The sequence below is a fragment of the Embiotoca jacksoni genome, unplaced genomic scaffold (assembly GCF_022577435.1).
Source record: "Embiotoca jacksoni isolate LCO1_2020_lvr unplaced genomic scaffold, fEmbJac1.0.p SCAF_63, whole genome shotgun sequence".
NCBI classification, from domain to species: Eukaryota; Metazoa; Chordata; class Actinopteri; family Embiotocidae; genus Embiotoca; species Embiotoca jacksoni.
Window position 1 is genome coordinate 281,360 of NW_027185418.1, and position 19,869 is coordinate 301,228.

At 41.8% G+C, this 19,869-nt stretch overlaps 1 protein-coding gene across 1 annotated transcript in view; it reads right to left on the reverse strand.

Moving 5' to 3' along the window:
• Nucleotides 1–19,259, reverse strand: part of sh3bp5b (SH3-domain binding protein 5b (BTK-associated)) — a 32,037-nt gene extending 12,778 nt beyond the window's left edge. Inside the window, exons 1-3 of the mRNA XM_069174984.1 lie at nt 18,907–19,259; nt 17,998–18,060; nt 12,480–12,608 (exon numbers count right to left, since the gene is read on the reverse strand). Coding sequence (XP_069031085.1) covers nt 12,480–12,608; nt 17,998–18,060; nt 18,907–18,984 — 270 coding nt within the window. The 5' untranslated portion in view covers nt 18,985–19,259. The remainder of the gene's footprint in view (nt 1–12,479; nt 12,609–17,997; nt 18,061–18,906) is intronic.
• Nucleotides 19,260–19,869: the final 610 nt, after the last annotated feature.

Sequence of the window (19,869 nt, forward strand, 5' to 3'; positions counted from 1 at the left end):
AAGCTGAAGTGGAGTGAAAGTTAGACTGGTGAAAGTCGATCTACTTCAGTCCAACACTGAGACATGTCAGAAATGCATGTTCTCCAGAAGATGAATCTAAAATCAGCTTTTCAGCCAGCCACCCCCACCAGTTGAAAGGTTTTCTTGCCCTTAACAACACGATCCTCCCCTACTCGTCGGATTTGGCTAAATTAGCTCCCACCGCCATTTTCCTCCGCGTGGTTTCTCCGGTTGTCGTGGCCACACTTTCTTTTAGATCGTACCCTCAAGCCAAACGTCACTTACTTTCGCCCGGATACTGGTAACGATTTTGAGAACAGCCGGGCATGATGAGGTTGGGTCTCTGTCCGTCATCCCTCCACAGATTACCGCCTCACAGTGCCACTTGGTGCGCAAGAGTTTTCGTCTTGTTTCCCCTCCGCCTCCTCCTCCTCCGTTGTCACGTTGCTCGCAAGAAATCCATCATACACGTGCTCGCTCGCTCCCGGTTCCCCCCTCCGCCTCCCTCGTTCTGTCAGCACAATTATTAGACGCTCTTCTGGGTCTGCTTTAGTAAAAACGGGCGAAAGAAATAGCAGGTCTTTTTTTTTTTTTTCCCCACACAAGAAGTAAAACGCAGAGAGGAAATTGAAGGTTGTCTTTCCCACAAAGCACTTTCCAAATTCAAATTCCATCATTCAAATTTTTTTTTATTGACTTTGTTGTTTGTTGCCTCATTTAGCTTGAACAGGTTACCAGTGCTGTTATCCGCACCTCATGTTCTTTTCAAAGTAAAACGGTTGATGAGTTTTAGAGCACATTTGAGCGGAGGCGTGTCTGTTTTTCAGACCGTACCCAACAAATAAAGCACAACAGCACACAACTAAATACCTGAACTTAAAAAAAAAAAAACTCTACTTTTTCTCCCTCTTTATTTTTCTTTGCACGGTCAGCATGTCAGCTACGGGCAAGTAAAAACATCAGCGCTGTCATCATTCAGCCAGAGTTCAAAGACAAACGTTTGTGAGGAAGCGAGACAAAGAAAAGATGCTGCGGGGAGAGAGGGGAGTGGTTAGCAGAGAGGGAGGGAAAATAAAAGATCCACAAAGTGAGGAAACAGAAATAACTAAAAGCAAAAACACCCTGAATAAATGCGCAAGTCCTCACCACGGAAAAGTTACAGTCAACTTCAAGGTCGAAGGTTGTGTGCACACCTGAACCTCCTAGTTACCGAAACCATGAACATTAAAAGTGCTGCTGTGCCTCGTAGAACTGTTCAGCAGATATTAAGCCGCCGTACCAACGTGAAGCCGAAGTATTGCAGAAATGCAAAAGACGTCACCTTCTAATGTCTTTTACCACAGTGCTGCGATCCAATCAGCAGCTCCTTTGGTATTTGTGGGTTTTTTTGGGTTTTTTTCACGAGCAAATTTTATTTACAAAGACGACAAGAATCGTTTACCGACATGCTCACCAACTATCCTCGGACTGTCAGCTCTCTCCAACTACATCATATGGTTCGTTGATCTAATTGTTTGAAGTTGATAGATGATGATAAGGCAGATGGTTCATCCAATCAACGGCCAACTATTTGTTTTTTATAAGCGTCTGGCTTTTCCAATCAGTTTCCAAGGGAGCCTTCTCACGTGGTGCCGAGTCACCAACCAACTGGCGAGTCGGGTGACCATGTTTCCACTGCTTTTGGATACTTTCAGGAATAGATAAATAGCACGCTAGGTAAACAACAATATTTTTGCCACCAGTCAACATTTCTTCTACCTTGTCATTCATAAAAGGAGAACATATAAAATGCTCTCTTACAGTCTCTGCTAGGCCATGATCAAAAATCACACAAAAATATAATTCTTGTGTTATTATGTCAAACCAAAAAAGGGGAATATATTCCAAAAAAAAAAAAAGATTGTATCTCGCCAAATTATATTATTAAAGTAAAAGGAACTGACAAAGAAAAATGCTCTATGAGCCGCAGCTCTGCACTAAAACCTAACGACGCCAAATGAAGCTTTTGAAGCTGATAACCAATCAGAGCGTCTGCATGGTGGCGAGTTGAAAAGGAGCCGTCCCCCGCGCTGCTGTCTGAAGCACTATGTTTCCAACAGGAGCGTTGAGCTACATCTCACTTGAAAGTGATCCAAACGGTGAGAGGCAGCCCAAAGGTATGCGGACAGGACAAGCGGCGTGATCCCTTTAATCTCAGCATGACTTCATCGCTCACGTCGGGCGTTGCCATTACTTCCTGTCGGGCTGAATTTAGCCTGGAACGGTGTCGGCACCGCAGAAGATCAGTTCTCCTTTTAACGGGGTGTCAGTGCGAGTGTACTGCATTACCCCCACCGTGGATCCCCCCCCCCCCCCCCCAAAAAAAAAAAATCTTTCATTTCTCCATTTTTGCTCTTTTGGTTTTACGTCTCTTGCTCGATTTCTTTTTCAGCTTCCATCTCCATCCTCTTTCCTTCGTCAAACTCTGTTTTACGTCACCCTTCTCTTTTCATCACTGTCCCGGCGTTTATTTCTTGTCCCTTCTCCTCGCCACCCCCCCCCCCCCCCCACACCACCCCGCCCTCTCCTCCCCCGTCTCTCCCGCTCTTTCTCCTCCTCCGTTATCTTTATCTATCTTCATCCTTAGTGTCTCCTTCCATTCATCTTCATCGCGGCCTCTTCTCCTTTCCCTCCGTCCCCGCATCTCCGTCCTCTCCCAATCTGTCACTTTCTATATCCCACTAAATCCGTCTTGCTCGCAACGTTTCTGACTTTCTCTGAGCCTCTTTTGGAGTCTTTTCCCCTCCATTTCACGCTTAATCCTTCCCTCTCCGTTTCCCTCCACATCCCGGCATTATCGCCACTCATCTCTGCTCTCCCTCTTTCATCCCTCTCATTTGCTCTTCCACTTCGCATTTGAATCACTCTGCACGCAGCCCCCTATGAAACGCTGAGCGAGGCGAGCCTCCAGAGGGGGACCCCATGTGTAAGTAATGTAGAACTTCTGAAAGCGATTCCCGCTTCGTCTGAGAACAGGCAATTCGGCTCTACAGGCGCTTCAATTATTCAGGAGACGTTTAAACTGAGAAAACGTGCTTTGTTAACTTGTTAGAAGGGAAAATAAAGGAAAAATACGGATACGGGCAGGGAGGAGTAGCACAAGGCACGATGCTGATCTCACAAAGTCAAACAAAACATTTCCACAACGGTTTCAACGCTACGTTCTGTTTTACAAACAATGAATTGTCTGTTTTGCGGAAAGAAAATGAAAACAGTTTAAAAAAAAAAAAAAAACAGGAAACACAGAGTGAGCCCATTTTGAGCCAAAGACTCCTCTAATGTCAGACATAATGTTTTCGCCCGCCTCATGTGTGGCAAGAGAAAAAAGAAAGAGCCTCATGTAATGCTAACAATCGGGTCGGCTGTCTTCCTTGGTCTACTCAGTATTTATGCGTGGCATTTAAGCCACTGAACGTTGTCCTATTATACTTATGCAATTTAGGACATCAGAAAACAGCCCGTGGAACTTAAAAAAAAAAAAAATTAAAAGGGTTGAATGAATGAAATTTTTTGCACAATACAGCTATCTCGCTAAAAACCCACATTTCCCCCCTCAAAGGGAAATGTAGTACAGACTGACATGAAGCTGGTTGAACAAGTACATGTTCAATATTGCATATGAATCATCTGAGACTTCAACCAAACTACACTTGACTGCCTTCAAAAACTCTTTTATCTGTCGAACCCCCGGCGGGAGAAGACCGTAAAAGAAGACGGATGGGAGGACAGACACAAAGGACAAGTGTCATCATCAGTTAGAGCTGTCGCGGGAGGACGTTCTGGAGCCTTCAGATCATAAAAGACTTTCTGTGGACCTTCACGTTGTCCCCCGATAAGGTAATAACAAGACACGAGCAGACTTCAAAGCCTGTTCCTGTGAAACATATTTGCTCCTGTTAAATGCGCCGCAGCGTTCATCTGGGGAAGGGAGGCTTGAAACCACCGCCCCTACCACCACCACCACCACCACCACCATCATCATCACCACCCCCCCCACCCCCCCTCCTCCTCCCCTTCACACGTTCATGATAAGCAAGTTAACTGCAGGGCGTCGAGGGATCAAGCACGACTAATGTCCGGAGACATCGCACAACTGCCCTCCAAAAAAGAATCAAGTCGAGAGACGGCGGAGGGAGGGGAGGGGAGGGGAGGGGAGGAGGGCGGTGTAGGTTACAGTATCCGTTTTCAAAAATGACACGATTCGGGCCAATTTTCCAGAAAATTTGATTACTTTAATCTCGACTCCTCGATCAAGCCGCTGACAATTAATTTCATCTGAAAAGAAGGGGCAATCTGGGACAAAGATGTCCACAAAAGGGACGCTGGCCGGTGGCCACGGGAGCGCCGTTAATAGGAATTCCTTTCCGTGGCGGTACGCCCAAACGAACCCCCGGCCTTCAGCGAAACCTCAAAATGGAAACCGCGACCGACCTAAATGTGCGAGACAGCTTCGTGGGTCGAACGGGTCACGAATGCGTTCAGCAGCGGGGAGGGAGCCTCGGTCTCTGGCTGCGGGTCGTGTGTTCAAAGGGAGACGTTACAGCAAAGGCTCAAAATTCAAACAGCTTTATTCAGCCAGTTCTAAAAAAAAAATTTGATAGAACAACAAAGCTCTTGAATATCATTGAATACAAGAAATATTTGCAGCCAATAAACAGGGAATACGCTGTTGAATTCAACGACTCTCTTTTAGAGAGTTCAGCCGTCGTTGATAACTATTCATTACCGAAGTCGAAAGCCCACGTCAGATCAAAGATATTGTATTTTGATTTTATATTTTATATATATATATATATATCTCTCTTTGACCAAATATACACCGAGCTGAATCATTTTCAGTTGGAAAAGCAATCTTCTACAACCTGTCGCGTGTTGTATGCTGATGATGGCCAGTTATTTTGGTCATGCTGATGTATCAGTTGGACACTAGATAGTGATTCATGTTATTTTATAGATGTGATATCTTTTCTTTTTTTTTTTTTTAAGTCCTTGCCAGCTACAAAGGCTGTGTTTACTAATGGGAAGCCAGTGAGGGCTCATGTCGATTTTGGGATGCCTGTGAGGAAAAGGGCCCCCCAAGGAAAAATAAAATATTGGCGCGCGCACACACACACACACACACACACACACACACACACACACACACACACACAATTATCATACATCACTGTTGGCTCTAATTGAGTCATTGTCAAAAGTACAAAAGGAAACCCACCACCAACGAGGTGTTTGTCAGAGCTTTTATGTAATTACGGACAGGCCCGTGTCATTACAACAACACACAGCACATTCACACATTCACACACACACACACACACACACACACACACACACACACACACACACACACACACACACACACACACACACACACACACACACACACAGCATCCCAGGAGGTCGAAGCAAAACCAGATGGCTTTGACCTTGCAGCAGCTTCCTAAGCCTCCCTCCCGCGAATCCTTAAATCCCTCCATCTTTCAATCCATCCATCCATTTCACTTCATCCCTCCATCCATTTCACATCATCCATCCTCAGCATCCCTCGTGTACCAAAAACACTCCAGCGGGTAAGAGAGGGAGGAAGATAAACAGAGACAGACGGGGGAATAACCTGATAAGAAGTTAAAGGAGACTGAAAAGCATGATAGAATTTACAGGAGGAGTATTGTGTTATGTTTTGTTTCATATTAATAAGTAAAAACACCACTTTCCCACTTCCATGTGTTCGTCAAGAGACCTCCATGCAGCTATTATTTTTTTTTATTAAAGGCTGCCTGTCTACTTTGAATCCCTTTGGCTCACTGTTTTGCAGATGGCAGTTTTCCATCTGTTGAAAAAGCTTCAGTGCAACATTCTTATAATGCTGGTGGAGATGGATGAGTAGTTTTTAATAAACTACTTTTAAATCACAACTTCCCTGCTCAACACGGAGAATAAAGTTTAGCTCTTCCTTGTAGCCTTAACTTTCACATTAGACATCTAAATTCTTCAGGAGATTCCTAATTTTGCATATTTTGTGGAGAACAGCAAAATTGTCACTCTGAACCACATCAAAATATATTTTTTGCTTTTAAGAGCAACTTCTTTAAACCAAAAATCTTGCTGGTGACAAAACAGAATCTTATTGTCTGACCGGTCATCGGCAAACCTGCAGACACTTTGTGGTTTCAATCAGATCCTGCAGTCGTTACATAAGGTGGGACTGACTCGTCCATGTTCAGAAACGTTAATGTTCACTGCTACTCTGCCCAATCTGTCCTTCGTACGAACCGAATATCCAGCAAAAAATATGTTGTTTTGCCTCCAGGATGTAATAACCACAATTTTGAAAAAGAGTCTAGCAATGAATAACAAAATAAGGCACCACTTCAAGTCTACAAATGTTTGTGGCTTTTTAAATATGCAGTGTTTAAAACCCCCTGAGGACTATTAGCAGGTAGAGGTGAGACACTTGCAAGTACGTACTGTCTTATTTTCCCTTTCCAGCAGAGTCCTGAGAGGTAAAGTGGAATAAGTAGTGAACCCAATGCATATTTCATGTTTAAAAAAAACCCACTTCTTCTGAAAGTTTAACTTGAGGTAGGGCAGCCTCGCTCTGTCCCGCTAGAGTCAGCACTTATAAAAAAAAAAACTAAAAAAAAACGTGCCTCTTTAGAGTGATGTGCACTCGAGCAATCACTTGGCAAAGTTTTTCGCCTCGTCACGCCAACCGGGTCGCGCTTCCTCAACTGAAGTTCAGGTCGCCATAAAATACACTCGCTTAAAAGCTGTTTAAGTCGATGTCTGGAGACACTAATCGCACGATTCTCCAACGGGAAGGTGGCAAATTTGATTAATGCAACATTTCGTGTGTCTGCCCAACATGTCCTAGAGGATAAGAGTTCTGCCTCATTACAGAGGGCTGGACCACACAAGTACATATGATAATATTTACTATTGTATATGACAAAGAAAAGCAGCAAGTGTTCACATTTAAGAAGCCACAACAAGCACATTTAAAGCATTTGTGCCTGAAAGATGACTTGAAATAGGTGATAATTATTTACTGTCTGTTTGTGTACTGGTCTGTTCATAAACAAATTATTTCAGCTTCATGATCTAATAATAATGTTTTTTTTTTAATGTACTGACAATTCTTTTGTAATTAGATTATAATTCTGGATAAAAAATATACACCTTAAACATTTGGAGATATTTTTTTTTAAGTTTCAGTTAAATTATATAATAACTTCTCAATATGATTGGGAACATGAAAAATGATATTTGTGTACTCTAGGTCAGTCAGTTCAACTTAACTTAATATTACAAATCAGAAAGGAAAAACTTCCCAAAAGGAAACAATTGTTGGGGAAGAAGGTACAAAACCTCAGGAGGAGGATTTGTAAACATCTTTAATTAAATTTTAACGTGTTTTTTTTTTGGTTTTCAAAACCCCGGGGGACCGAAGCGGGGAAACACTTATTGTTGTCCTGCCAAATTACTCATGAATCATTAGCTGCCAGCAAGATGCCTGATATGCAAATGAAGATAATACAATACTCTCAGGAGTTATAGGTCTGTATTTTATCTTCTATCTCGACTCAAAGTCAAAACTACTCATTTGTCTCCATCCACCTCCCCCACCGTTCCCTCCGTGCCGCCTGCTTCTTATCTACAGCTGCAAATGATTTGTTTCTTATCAAACTGAGTGGGAAAGCAATGGAGGGAGCACGATGAGAAAGGGAAAGATTATCTCAACAGGCCTACTGTGATGATGGAGAACCGGCAAAGCTGAACGGAGATGAAGATATTGAACAAGCGACGAAAAACTGGAGAGAGAGAAGGAAGGAGTAACAGGGAAGGTGAGAAGGGAACAAGGAAAGGAAATCAACAGGAAGACAAAAGGACAACAAAAGAGGTGTGCCACGAGGTTGAATAAATAATGAAAAAGGTGAAAGGAAAGGAAAGGAAAGGAAAGGAAAGGAAAGGAAAGGAAAGGAAAGGAAAGGAAAGGAAAGGAAAGGAAAGGAAAGGAAAGGAAAGGAATGGGCTGCCCATTCAATAATCAATAAGAAAGATGCAGTGAACAATAACAGGATTTATTTAAAACCCCGACTGAATCCTCAAAACTCTGCTGATGTCGACTGATCAGCTCTTAAAAGAAACACAAACATGACACTGCTGTGCTGTGAAGCAGATGTGATTGATGGAAGGCCACATGAAGGCAAAGTGACAAAGAGTCTCAGTGTTTCTTTATTTTGGGTTATTTTTAGTTGGTAAATCATTAAAGTAAATCGCATCAAAGGGATTGTGCGTGAGCTTTGCCTGACTGTGCCAGAATCCAGCTATATTCAAGACATTAGACACCCTCAGTGAGGCAAAAAGAATTCAGTCTCCCAAACAAGCAGCTGCTTTCACTGGACTTCAGCTCCTTCGATTTCGGTTCCAATAACCTTTTTCACCATCTGTTCAGAAAAATAACATGTATCCTAGAAGTACACCTTATACATGTCTACAGGTCCACAGGGAGTTGAAGGATTGCAGTCTTGTTAAAGGCCTGAATGCCTTATAAGGATCAGTGGTTCATTTTACGATTGCAAGGAACAAAAGGACAAGATGAAGAGATATTAAGTCCCTCCGAGGCACTTGGGGCCAATTTTTTTTTTCATGCTGAGCAAGAAGTGGAGTCCATTTCCCATCTGCTCCATCCTCTGAAATGGCTCCAAAAATTACTGTATCAAATAGAAAAAATAATCACCTTCATGGCAGCATCAAATGCCTGCACAGGGTTACCTGTACAAAGTGATTACTATTGATATCTTAATGACTAACTAACATAAGAATTAGCGTAAGATTAATCAAAAACAAACAGCATTGCTGAAGCTCATGTGGAGCTATGCCAAAGAAATGTCTCTTGTTGGACATGCTGCAAGTAAAGCCTTGGCATTAAATGTTTTGGTGCAGACGAGTGAAGCGATTACTGCTGAGATCTAATTAAAAAGAAAAAAAAAAAATCTCCATTTCAGTCTGTGGCCGTGAGAGAGAGGGAAAGACAAAGAGAGAGACTGTTTTCAGGGCAGGGACAGAGAGAGACAAGCGATGAAAAGATCTGAGAGCAGAACAAAACTGGCTTACCAAAAGTGATGTTTATCCTTCTGTGTTGATATGAAGCAGAACAACAACTAAATCTGCCCTGGGAGGCATTTAGAGAGCACGCACACAACAGACGGAAAATACGAAGTAGGCCAGTGAGGTTAGAAAAGCCGGCTGTGATTTCAAACTCGGCGTTTTCAAACCTTGGACCTGCTGAGAAAACCTGGATGCGGGATGTAAATAAACACTTTAAGTGTCCTTGAATAAGACGTTTCAACTATAAACAAGCTCACAAAGGAACATGAGTGCACCGTGTCAATATCCAGTACAACTGGAACAAGAGTTAGCAGATGGCTAGACCATGTATAAAACCCAACAGGACTTTTAATTTGAAAAGAGGGCTTTTAATTTGAAAAGAGGGCATTTCATTTAAAAACTCAGTCATACGGCCTTTAGCTGACCAAGGGTGCACCTTCGTCAGTCGGCGATTACAATTGCAATAAAGTTAATCTCTTGGTTTTATCCTATTCATTTAACTTTTTTTTTTTTGTTTTTTTTTTTGAGAATTTACAGTTTCAGCATAACAGAGAATAAAAATGTAATCATCGCCTGGTCAATTATGAATAAAGTCCGACACCCTGAGGACAAACTTATCTAAGCTGCACCCTCGTCGCTGCAGTCAAGAGACGTAGAATTTAAAAATAATACGCGGCTTTTAATTAAACCTGACCCTGAGCACGAATATAACGACGCCCAACCAGCACGGCCGCTGAACTCTTACCGCTGAATACAAAAAGTCACAAAAGTCCAATTAAGAATAAAGTATTAAGTAATAAAGTGACCTGGACCTGGACAGAAGTCAAAATCAGTGACAGAACTGCATCTATTCATCCTTTTCTCAAGAACACTTTGGAAGGAAAAAAAAAAATCCCCCACAACATCAACATACTTAGACGGACTGCTTTCCTCATTCAAGCTCCTGAACCGTTGTAACAGAGTACAGTTAGCTTAAGTGGGTCATATTTAGCTTTCCAAGAGCCATGCCAAAATCCTCTCTAAAACTCAAACTGATTATTTTTGTCAGACTGACATCAACTTATATCCGCTTGACTGGCCATGAAGAAAAGAGTGGTGCAGTATAACCAACAGCCAAGTCAAAAGTCAAAAGTGTGGTCATACAGAAACCGAATAGAGTGAGTGGATAAAAATAAATTCTCTTTTTCTATAGAAGAAAGGACAAACCCTGCTTCAACTTAACCCCTCTGTATTTTTGGTTCTTCTCCCTCTCACTTTAAACGCAAACATCACAACATCCCTCACCATCTTTTTTTTTTGTTTCCTTTTTTTTGTTTTTTTTAATTCTCATTTCAACAAGCTTCCTTTATAGAGACAAAGAGAATTATGAAGTTATGAATAAAGCATTTCTGCTTTCTGTTAAACTCAACTCGTTCCACATTTGCACTTAAAAAAAAAAAAAAAAAAAAAAAAAAAAAAAAAAAAAAAAGTGGAAGTAAATGCGGATATAAGACCAAAATAAAACTGGGCCAGCAGGTGAGCTGGCAGGTAGAAGGAACTAGAACAGTCACATGCTGTGCATCCTTATCTCCGTTCCCCCGAGGACAATTAATGTTGAGACGCTGGGTACAGCACAACCACAGAGGACGTTTCCTTTTTCCAACAAATACTAGACATATGTATCATTTATGTCGTCACGTGAAACCGATTTAATTTGTATAAATAATCAAGGGGCAATCCGTAAATGGACTGTCTTGTGACCTCGCCGCCTGAAGTAGTGGCATTACCAATGGGAAACCCGAAAGCTGAAGACAAAGCTACCAACGGTGCTGGATAATATCATGCAATCAACCTCTGGTATTTTGTGACAAATCTCAGATTAAATACGGGGACATACCTCAAAATGCCAAAAACCAAGCGAATCCACAGTATAGTTTTGTCTTTATATCTAATCTGAATGTTACGGATTTCATTTTTGTACTTTTGTGCACAAACTTGATAAATTTCGACTTTTCCATGAAGCGCTTAATCATTGTAGTAACAGCAGCGCTCACGGAGAACCGAGTACAGGCTAGAAAAATGAAAAGGGGGAAGTCCAACTGCAATTCCACTTTACATAATCTCTTTCGCCATATGCCTGTATTTCAACACGCTGTGGAAAATTACTCGAGACACCGACGGCAATTATGCATCTCCCTGTGAAAACGTGAACACCGCTGATAGCCCGTCTATATGAGCTGTGTCCTACACAGGCGGGGCGCCACGAAACCACACAATAAAGCCTCAGTCGACGGCTGCGCTTCCTGACTGCATGCGTACAGCTGCATGGGCTCTTATCGAGATGTGCAGGTGGCTTCTTCCCCCTTTTATTTACACACATCACACGAGCACACATTTGGCTGAGACGAGGCCGAAAAAGGGGAAGTGAGATCGTGGCTTGAAATAATTGTGGAGTTCACCTTCCTCGCTAATATAGACTGCGACGAATGCCTACGTTTTACCAGTCATGTAAAATGAATTTGACTCGACGTCTTGGATGAGAATCCTTCTTTCAGCTCGAGAAGCGACGTCCAAAAGCTGGAGAAATACTGTCGAAGTGAGCCAATTAGTGAGACGTAAATCGAAGGCTACTGAAGATTTGAACAAGCGAAACACCTCTAGGGGAACTGTAAAAGCTGGATGCACACGTAATCAGGTTTGGATGCCACTGGTCATTTGAACAGTGGTATTCAGCTCTTAATGCAGGATTATCAACCTGATCAAACAAGTTACCAATGACTTCCTGATGCCTCGTTAGCTTGGTGTTCTATAAATCCTACTGCATCCATCCCATCGCCCACCCAACGCGTCTAAAACTAAAATGTTTCCTTGACTCGAGACTTTGGCTCAAGTACGACTTGGGTCGCAAAACGGAGGATTCACTTGATACTTGACCTGCTTTGAAAGCAAAAGCAATCAAGTCTCAGCGTTCAACCTGCAAAGTTCACACAATAAATGATAAATGAGACGATTATCAGGCCATGCATAACAAAATACGCCGAGTCTCCTGCTTAGTTAGCAGGCCTGTGTATGTCTGTATAGACTGGCTGTGGAAAAACACAGGTTTTAAAAGCAAAATCATGGAATGCCATGCTATTTTATTGGTCAGCATTCAAACCTGAAAGGCTTGAAAGTGACTTGCTTGATTTGCGTATGAGGACTTTAGACTAGACTCGAAGATTGCTTTGACAAAACCCAAGACTTGTTTTGGACTTGTCTCGACCGATGAGTTGGACTTGCCTGAAAACATTTTAAGAAAGGTCTGAATGGTTCCACCATCCCTACGTCCCTTTCATGTCCTGCTGACTGACCTGTCTGGCCAATCTGCGGGCCTCCCAGTAAGGCTTGGACTCATCCACGGCCTTGCCGATCTTCATCACCAGTTCATCCAGCTTCACCGTGGCATCCACCAGAACCGAACGGAACTTCTGCCTCGCATCCTGGTCAGAAGGAAGGAAGGAAAATGTTAGTGATTTGAGTAAAAATAAACTGGGGTGGGGATTGGGAAGGGGGGGGCATCTTATATCATTGTACAAATGCCCAAATGAGCCAAAAACATCAATTTGCAATTGACCGGGTCATCAATACCTTAAAGTCGGGTGTACAAAGACGCCTTACACCTCTTACTACAGGAATTAAATGGCTTTCCTCAGCCTGAACCCAGACAATGAAAAGTGTCATCACTCCAAGTTCTACGATGAACACTCCTACTGAAACCTGAATTAAGTGACTTCACAACTCTGCCACAATCCCACAAAGGGAAAATGTGTATTAGTGTTTTATCTTCTTAAATGTAATCAGTTATGCAAAGCACTGTGAATAAAAAAAAAGAAAAGAAAAAGCAATCAACCAAGGACAAGTCAGCGCTCAATGTCATTGTTAGCTACAACAGCAGGTGGTGGATGAAAATCAGATGTTGCTGTGCCCGACTCTCGTCAGCGAACATGCTCCGGTGTAGCTTTTGAGAAATATTGCTTTGTTGAACAGTTGCTACATCATTTGACAGGAGCGTTGTAGAGCCTGACCCCTAACCTACATTCGACTCGCAGCTTGTAAAGCTGCCAGTTGAGGAAATGAAACGGGCTCTATTTGCCGATACTGCTACGGGTCAAAGCCAGAAACAATTAAAGCTCCAAAAACCAAGGAGCACCAGAGATAATGTCACACATATGTTGGTCTAAATTATACACAAGAACCATAAGCTACCGAACATTGCACTTCATTTAATACGAGGAAAGTGTTGACACCATGTGCCAGAAAAAGAAACAAAGATTCCCTGAGAACAAGATTGTCCGCATGAACACTGAGAAATAGAACAAATCCCACGACAGGGAAAACTTCATGACCAATACAACTTCTTCTTTTTTTTTTTTAACTGACCCGAAAGCAAACTGTTTGTTCCATCTCTGAAACCTTTGTTTGTCCACTTGCACTCGTCGAAGGGGAATTCATCAGACTGATAAACATTTGTCTCGGAAATTTCATTATGGTTATATAAATGGCACAAACTTCTAAGAACGAGAACAAAAGAGCAAGAAGGAGAAAAACAAGTGAGAAAAATGTGCAACAAGCTTTTTTTTTTTCAGTAAGCAAGTTATTTGCGAAGCCAACCGAAGATGTAAGGTCTTCTACCACGGTTCAGATGTAAAACAAAAACAAAAAAACTTTCTCACATACTTTATAGACCACAAATCTCTATCTAAGCAAAGTGTTACACAACACCCTCCCCCCTCCCCCCACTTCAGGCTTGCTCTACCATCCCCATGACAAGTGGAGTTGTTGTTTTTTTAAACTTTAAACATGTCAAAATAAGCAAGAGGAATTGATGTCATGTTGCAAATTGTGGCATGCGTGTTGCAAATTAGATGTTTCACCAAATGCTGCACGCCGTCGGGCCGACGTCGCCTCGCATAAAAGGAGCTCACGAATACCATCTCGGTTTTAATTCTACTTTTTCTGATTCTTGGAATAAATGGACACGGCTTGCGGTTCCTTTGATCTAAAATGAGTCCCATTTTAAGATGTATGCTACACTTGTTAGAAAATAATACAATGACCTCTCGTGGCGTCAACTCCAGGATATTTTGTCTAAAAGCCACAATGGTCCACAAAGTCCCACCTAAGTTAAACGTCCCCAAAATGTATCGGACATACTGCGTGGGTGCATTAACAGAATGTTTTGTTACCCCAAATCACCAGCAGGTTAATGTTAAACAACAATAAGAGTCCAGAGCCTTAATAAAGAGCGAAGAGAAGAAGGAAAAAAAAAAAAAAAAAAAAGCATTAAAACAGATGCATAGTTTATCATTTGTAAAAAAAAAAAAAAAAAAAAAAAAAGGTCCCGAATTATGTAAAGCATTGATAAATGGCACAATTTTCCACTTCTGCAACTTATGATTGATGCCGAATACGTCATTCAACACTTCATCTGACTGGATTTACTGGAGTCACTGGATTTATATCTTGTGGTGCTGGGTCTGATGACCTCTGGAATGAACCGTTTATCCACATCAAATATCGCGGCGGGTGAAAGAGATTCCAGAGACGACATTAAAGTTAAGGCAAGATAAAGAGCCTGTTGACCTACATGTCCCATTACAGCCACTTTTTGTGTTTGTAATATGAATAAAATGCGTTGCCTGTCTTTAACCATGCACTGCATCACTCTGATTGGATCACGCAGGTCTGCGGCTGTGATGGTCTGCAGCAGTCTGGGCTGTTGTGTCCGTGCAGGAAGGTGAATCCATAGTTTGCTTCCACTCTTGTCTGAGGCTGATCTCGACTTTGACTGTACCGTTCCCTTCGGGCTCACGGACATCAGTCGGTCCTCTCCAGTTTGACTTTCAGCCACCGGCCGCTCTATCAAACTAATGTTTAGTCCTTCATCCACTCCTCTTATCTACATCACCCCTTTAAAAAAAAAAAAAGCCCCTCTGTTCCATCCATTCACCTGCTATCAACCTTCAAACTGACAAAAATGAGCAAAACTTTCTTTAATGCAATGTCACTGTCTTATTTTTTTATATATATATCTTCGATAACAGCATGGCTCTATGGGAATTTTATATCGGTCGGTCAGTTCATCACTTTTAACCCGTAGGGCCGCCAGGAGGTTAACATTCTTCGTTTTAAGTAGCTCGACAAACTGGATGAACTGTCACGAATGTTGAGTGACATTCGTGTCCCCTCCAGTATTACCTTTGGTAATCTGTTGAACATCCACGTAGCGTCATCGTCAAGTTGAATTATGAATTCCCCTAATACTTTGGTTAATGATCACATGCATGTAAAACGAGCAAATAAATGTTTGAATGCTAGCAGGTTACACTATGATGCTGAACATGCCAAATATTAACACCTGATAAATATCAGCACGTTTGCATTCTCACTGTGAGCATGCTGACATGCAACCATTAGCATTGAGCTCAAAGGAAGCTGTACAAAGGTATGAAGGTATGGCTTTGGAGAGCTGCTAATACAGCATTGTATGTAATACATAAAAAAAAAAAACTGAAATAATAGACTGACAATAAACATATGCTACGTTTCCTTCCGTTATTTCTGCTAAACCTTCTGCATTTCCTTCTGCTAAGAGCTACTTTACTGTAATAACATTTCCAGCACACTGGATTACAAGTAAAACAGGCAGCTTAAAGTGCTGACTTCCAGCTTTAAGGGAAGGAAGGAATTGTGACCTTTTTTACCCTTGACTGTCTATAAAAAAAAAAGGGACACCGTTTGCACACGCGTTTAAAACACCCTCAATTCGAAGTTGAAACTCAGCACTTCAACCTCACACTCGTCGTTTCATTTCCAACCAAATGTGCTGGAGTACAGACACGAACAGACTGCATGAAACAGAAAATGGACTTTAAAGCTACACAGTTATGAGACGGAGAGCTTAAAAAAATGACTTCGACAGAGGTATGAATGCATATCTGTCTTTCTTGCCTCTCTGTCCTTTGCTCTGTATCTCACCGTCTCTTCGATTTTTCTATCGCTGATGGGAGACTGCAGTGCAGAGTCCCTGTCCTCCCACTCAGGGCTCGGACGCTGACACTGTGACGCACTTCAGCTTCGACAAAATGATGCCGAGACCTCGTGTCTGCAACTTGTGGTTTTCGGGCGAAATTAAATATCATTTGCTGTGAAGGTGCATTATGTCTTTCACGTCAGCGAAACTCCCAAAACACTGGGATCATTATTACTTCAAATCAATTCTCATCGGCAGCATGAATGCTTTAAAACTCACATCCTCTTTGGGTAAAGTGATGTTCACATTTAAGAAGCTGAAACATATATATATATATATTTATTTATTTATTTTTATTTTTTTACCAGTTTTGCTTAAAAAAAAAAAAGGCCTAAAAGAAAAAAGTCACGAGCTGTTGGTAATCATCTGTCCAGTGACCAATCATTAACAGTCTAAATGTTCTTGTTGTGATTCAACTGTTTGTCAGTTCAAACTTGCATAAGGAGATCATTATCTGTACAGACCCCTTGACACTCCACGTTATGTCATCTATAAATACACCAACAACAAAAAAAACCTAGAGGGAGATGTTTTGTTTCTGAATGCGGCGAGACCGCTTTCGAGCGTCTTCCACTCCCTGAGAGCAGACGGTCTTATTCCTCAACAGGAGACGTCCTTGTCGGACATGAAAACGACTTCCCTTGAAAAAGGCAGAAACGCGCATTGGTCAAGGTTGAACGCTCAACACGATGTTTATTCCAGCGGGCGCGTGGACGGGTATCCAGAGTAGCACAGCCTTCGAGGAAAACTGAACAAAACAATGCAAACGAGGGGCCTCGTGCACTGCAGAAGAGGGTTATTTTCTGTTTCTACAATTTGAAGATTTCCCCCAAAAAAATCGCCTCCCATTCAGACGATCGGTAGAGGCTACGATTTACTGATGTCGGCTAGCTCAGCAGCTGCACATGGAGAAGAGACTCGTCACCACCGCAGACAGGTGTGGGGCCAAAGATGAATTAGTTTCAAAAGGGTGTAATCAGGTATTCTAATTTAAGATTTACCTTAAGGAAGAGAGACAGTGATTTTATCAATCTGAGCGAGCAGCTGAACAGCAGCCTTGTCAGTGTGTGTGTGTGTGTGTGTGTGTGCGTGTGCGTGGTTAGTTTCTCCCTCAGTCCATCTTTAATACGTTTCATGGCACCGAAGCGCGTCTTTTTCTTCTCAAACTCCAGACCCCAACATGGCTTTGCACTTTGACCTCTGTAAAGCGCCACACAATGTCGTTGACCTACATAAATGTAAGTCATCTGTCTTTACTGGGCTTTAATTGGATACAAAGATCAGCTGCGGTACGTAAAAGGCCTCGATGGGCGTAGCGCGGCTACAGCCGTCATTAAAAATGACTTTGAATGCTCAAATGAGTTAATTGCAACACCAAACTGGACGTCAGTGCCTCTCGCAAAACAAGTTGCCAGCCAATTCACTGAACGTTGAAACCTGCTGAGACAGAAGAAAAGCTGAACTTGGCCTGGAGACAGTACAAAGGTCCAGCTGTAACTCAGTAAAAAAAAAAAGAAATTAAAAAAAAAAAAAGAAAAATCGCTGCCTCTGCACGCCGGGATGCCTTCAAAAAAAACACCCATTTCTGAAGAGTCGAACCGACAGTCTGATCTCGCAACCCGTCAGTCAACATTTTGTCTGATCAGAGGCGAGCGGTGGACGTGAACTCGTGTCTTGCTGACGCTCGGTGGCGAGCGTGCGATTGCGTGGTCTATCAGTCAAAAGATAACCTGCCGCTCCAGATAACCTGCGAAAACATTCAGCGTACGAAGCTCCGCGCGTGTCAAAGGACTGACCTCGAGCTCCGTCTCACGTCTGTTGATGTCGTCGGTAGACTGGTTGAGTTTCTCCAGCTCGCCCTGGAAGAGAGTAACAACGGAGAGGTGAAGCGAGTGGGGGGGGGGAGAATAATGTAATATAATACCTGGAAGTATCAGGGAGGGAGCGAGCAACATGTGGAAGTAATGAAATGTACGTGGGACGGAAAGGAATGTAAAAAATAATACTGATCCGAAATGTTAAAGCGATGTGACATTTGGAGAATGAAACCACTGAAACTGTAATCTATAACTTCACCTTTAAGATCCGTCCTCCAAAACAGATGGATAGCAAATGCTTTTTTTTTTTTTCTTCTTCTTATTTTACCCAACTCAGGTGACCAAATATTTCCATATAAAATTTTAAAAAAAGTTGTCATTATTTTCTCACCTTTAAACAAATAAACAATCATTTACCTGGGAAACTACATTGCGTTGTATTTATAGCCAGTCTGACTTATTTCTGCTTTGGTTAAATGCTGCTACATCTTCTTTGACATTATTCATTTTTACTGATATAATTGGCTGATTCTCTTTTAAAAACCAAACTGGAGTCCATAGTTTACCCTCTTCTTGAATTGCATCAGCCTGCGTGGCTTTTGAAACACATTTGCCACTCTCTTCAAATAACAACCTGTCACAGCTGTAGGAATTATTTTAGATGCGAACTGAACAGATAAAGTTTACTTTTACTAATATAAAAAAAAAAAAATTAAAAAAATTATTAAGGAATTTTTTTTTTAGGCTGCATCATGCTAAGACTTTGCTGTTAGCTGCAGCGGTGTGGAGACAAACGGACGTGCTGGGCTAGAAATGAATATTTAGGGTTATACATATATATATAATATAATATTAATGATTAAAGCAGTGGAAGTAAAGACTCATTACCTGAATTCTGGGGTCCACCTCCTCCTCTTCATATTCATCCTCGTCGTCCGACCTGTGCTCCCTCTGTAAATGGTCCATGTTGGAGGTGAAGGAAAGATGCCACAGCCGAACAAAGACAGACGTTACAACAACTGGAGACGCCGCAGACACGACGGACACATCTGTCTCGAGCCGGTCACGTCGAGCTGGATTCAACGTACTTCTGTCCTCGGATTTGAACAATTACTGTTGTTGTTGTTGTTGTTTTTAAAAAAAAAAAAAAAAAAAAAGAACGGCTTTTTCGAAAAAGAAATATTCCGGTTCGTATTGGCCGGGCCGAGGCTCAAAAGCGTCGCTCCTCGTCGGGATCTCCTTCCACACTGAGCCCGCTGCTGAAATGACCGACAGTACCAGTGTTTCTGCCACAGAGCGGGAACGCCCCCTTCTGAGAGGCTGGGGGGTGTATGGCGGGTGATTAGTGCCATGCAGCGGCGAGGTGCCGTCCGACTGGGAATATTTGAAAATAAATATTCTTACAGACAGACACACATTATGAAGGTAGTTTGGTGTCATTTTTTTTTTTTAAACAACGTTTTGTTTTTTTCAAAGAAAATTTCTCACACTGCAAAGAAAAATCTAGTTTGTATATGAAAATGTTTGAACTGAGAATAAAATTATTTAGATTGCAAACAGATTAGGTAGGTAGGTAGTTACTTTATTAATCCCCGAGGGGACATTTTTTTTTCGCTACAGAAGCAATAAGATAATATAGAATAATAGAAAAGCAATAAAATAGCAGTAAAATAGCAGTACTAAATATTAAATATAAATATAAAATATAAAATGCACAGTAGATACAGTACAGTATATATCTATATATATTATATACAAACAACCAAGAAACACAGTCAACAGTGTTATTGTTATGTGATGGATTTTGCCAGAGGTGAGTTATTGTACAGTTATTGTACAGTCTTATTTTGC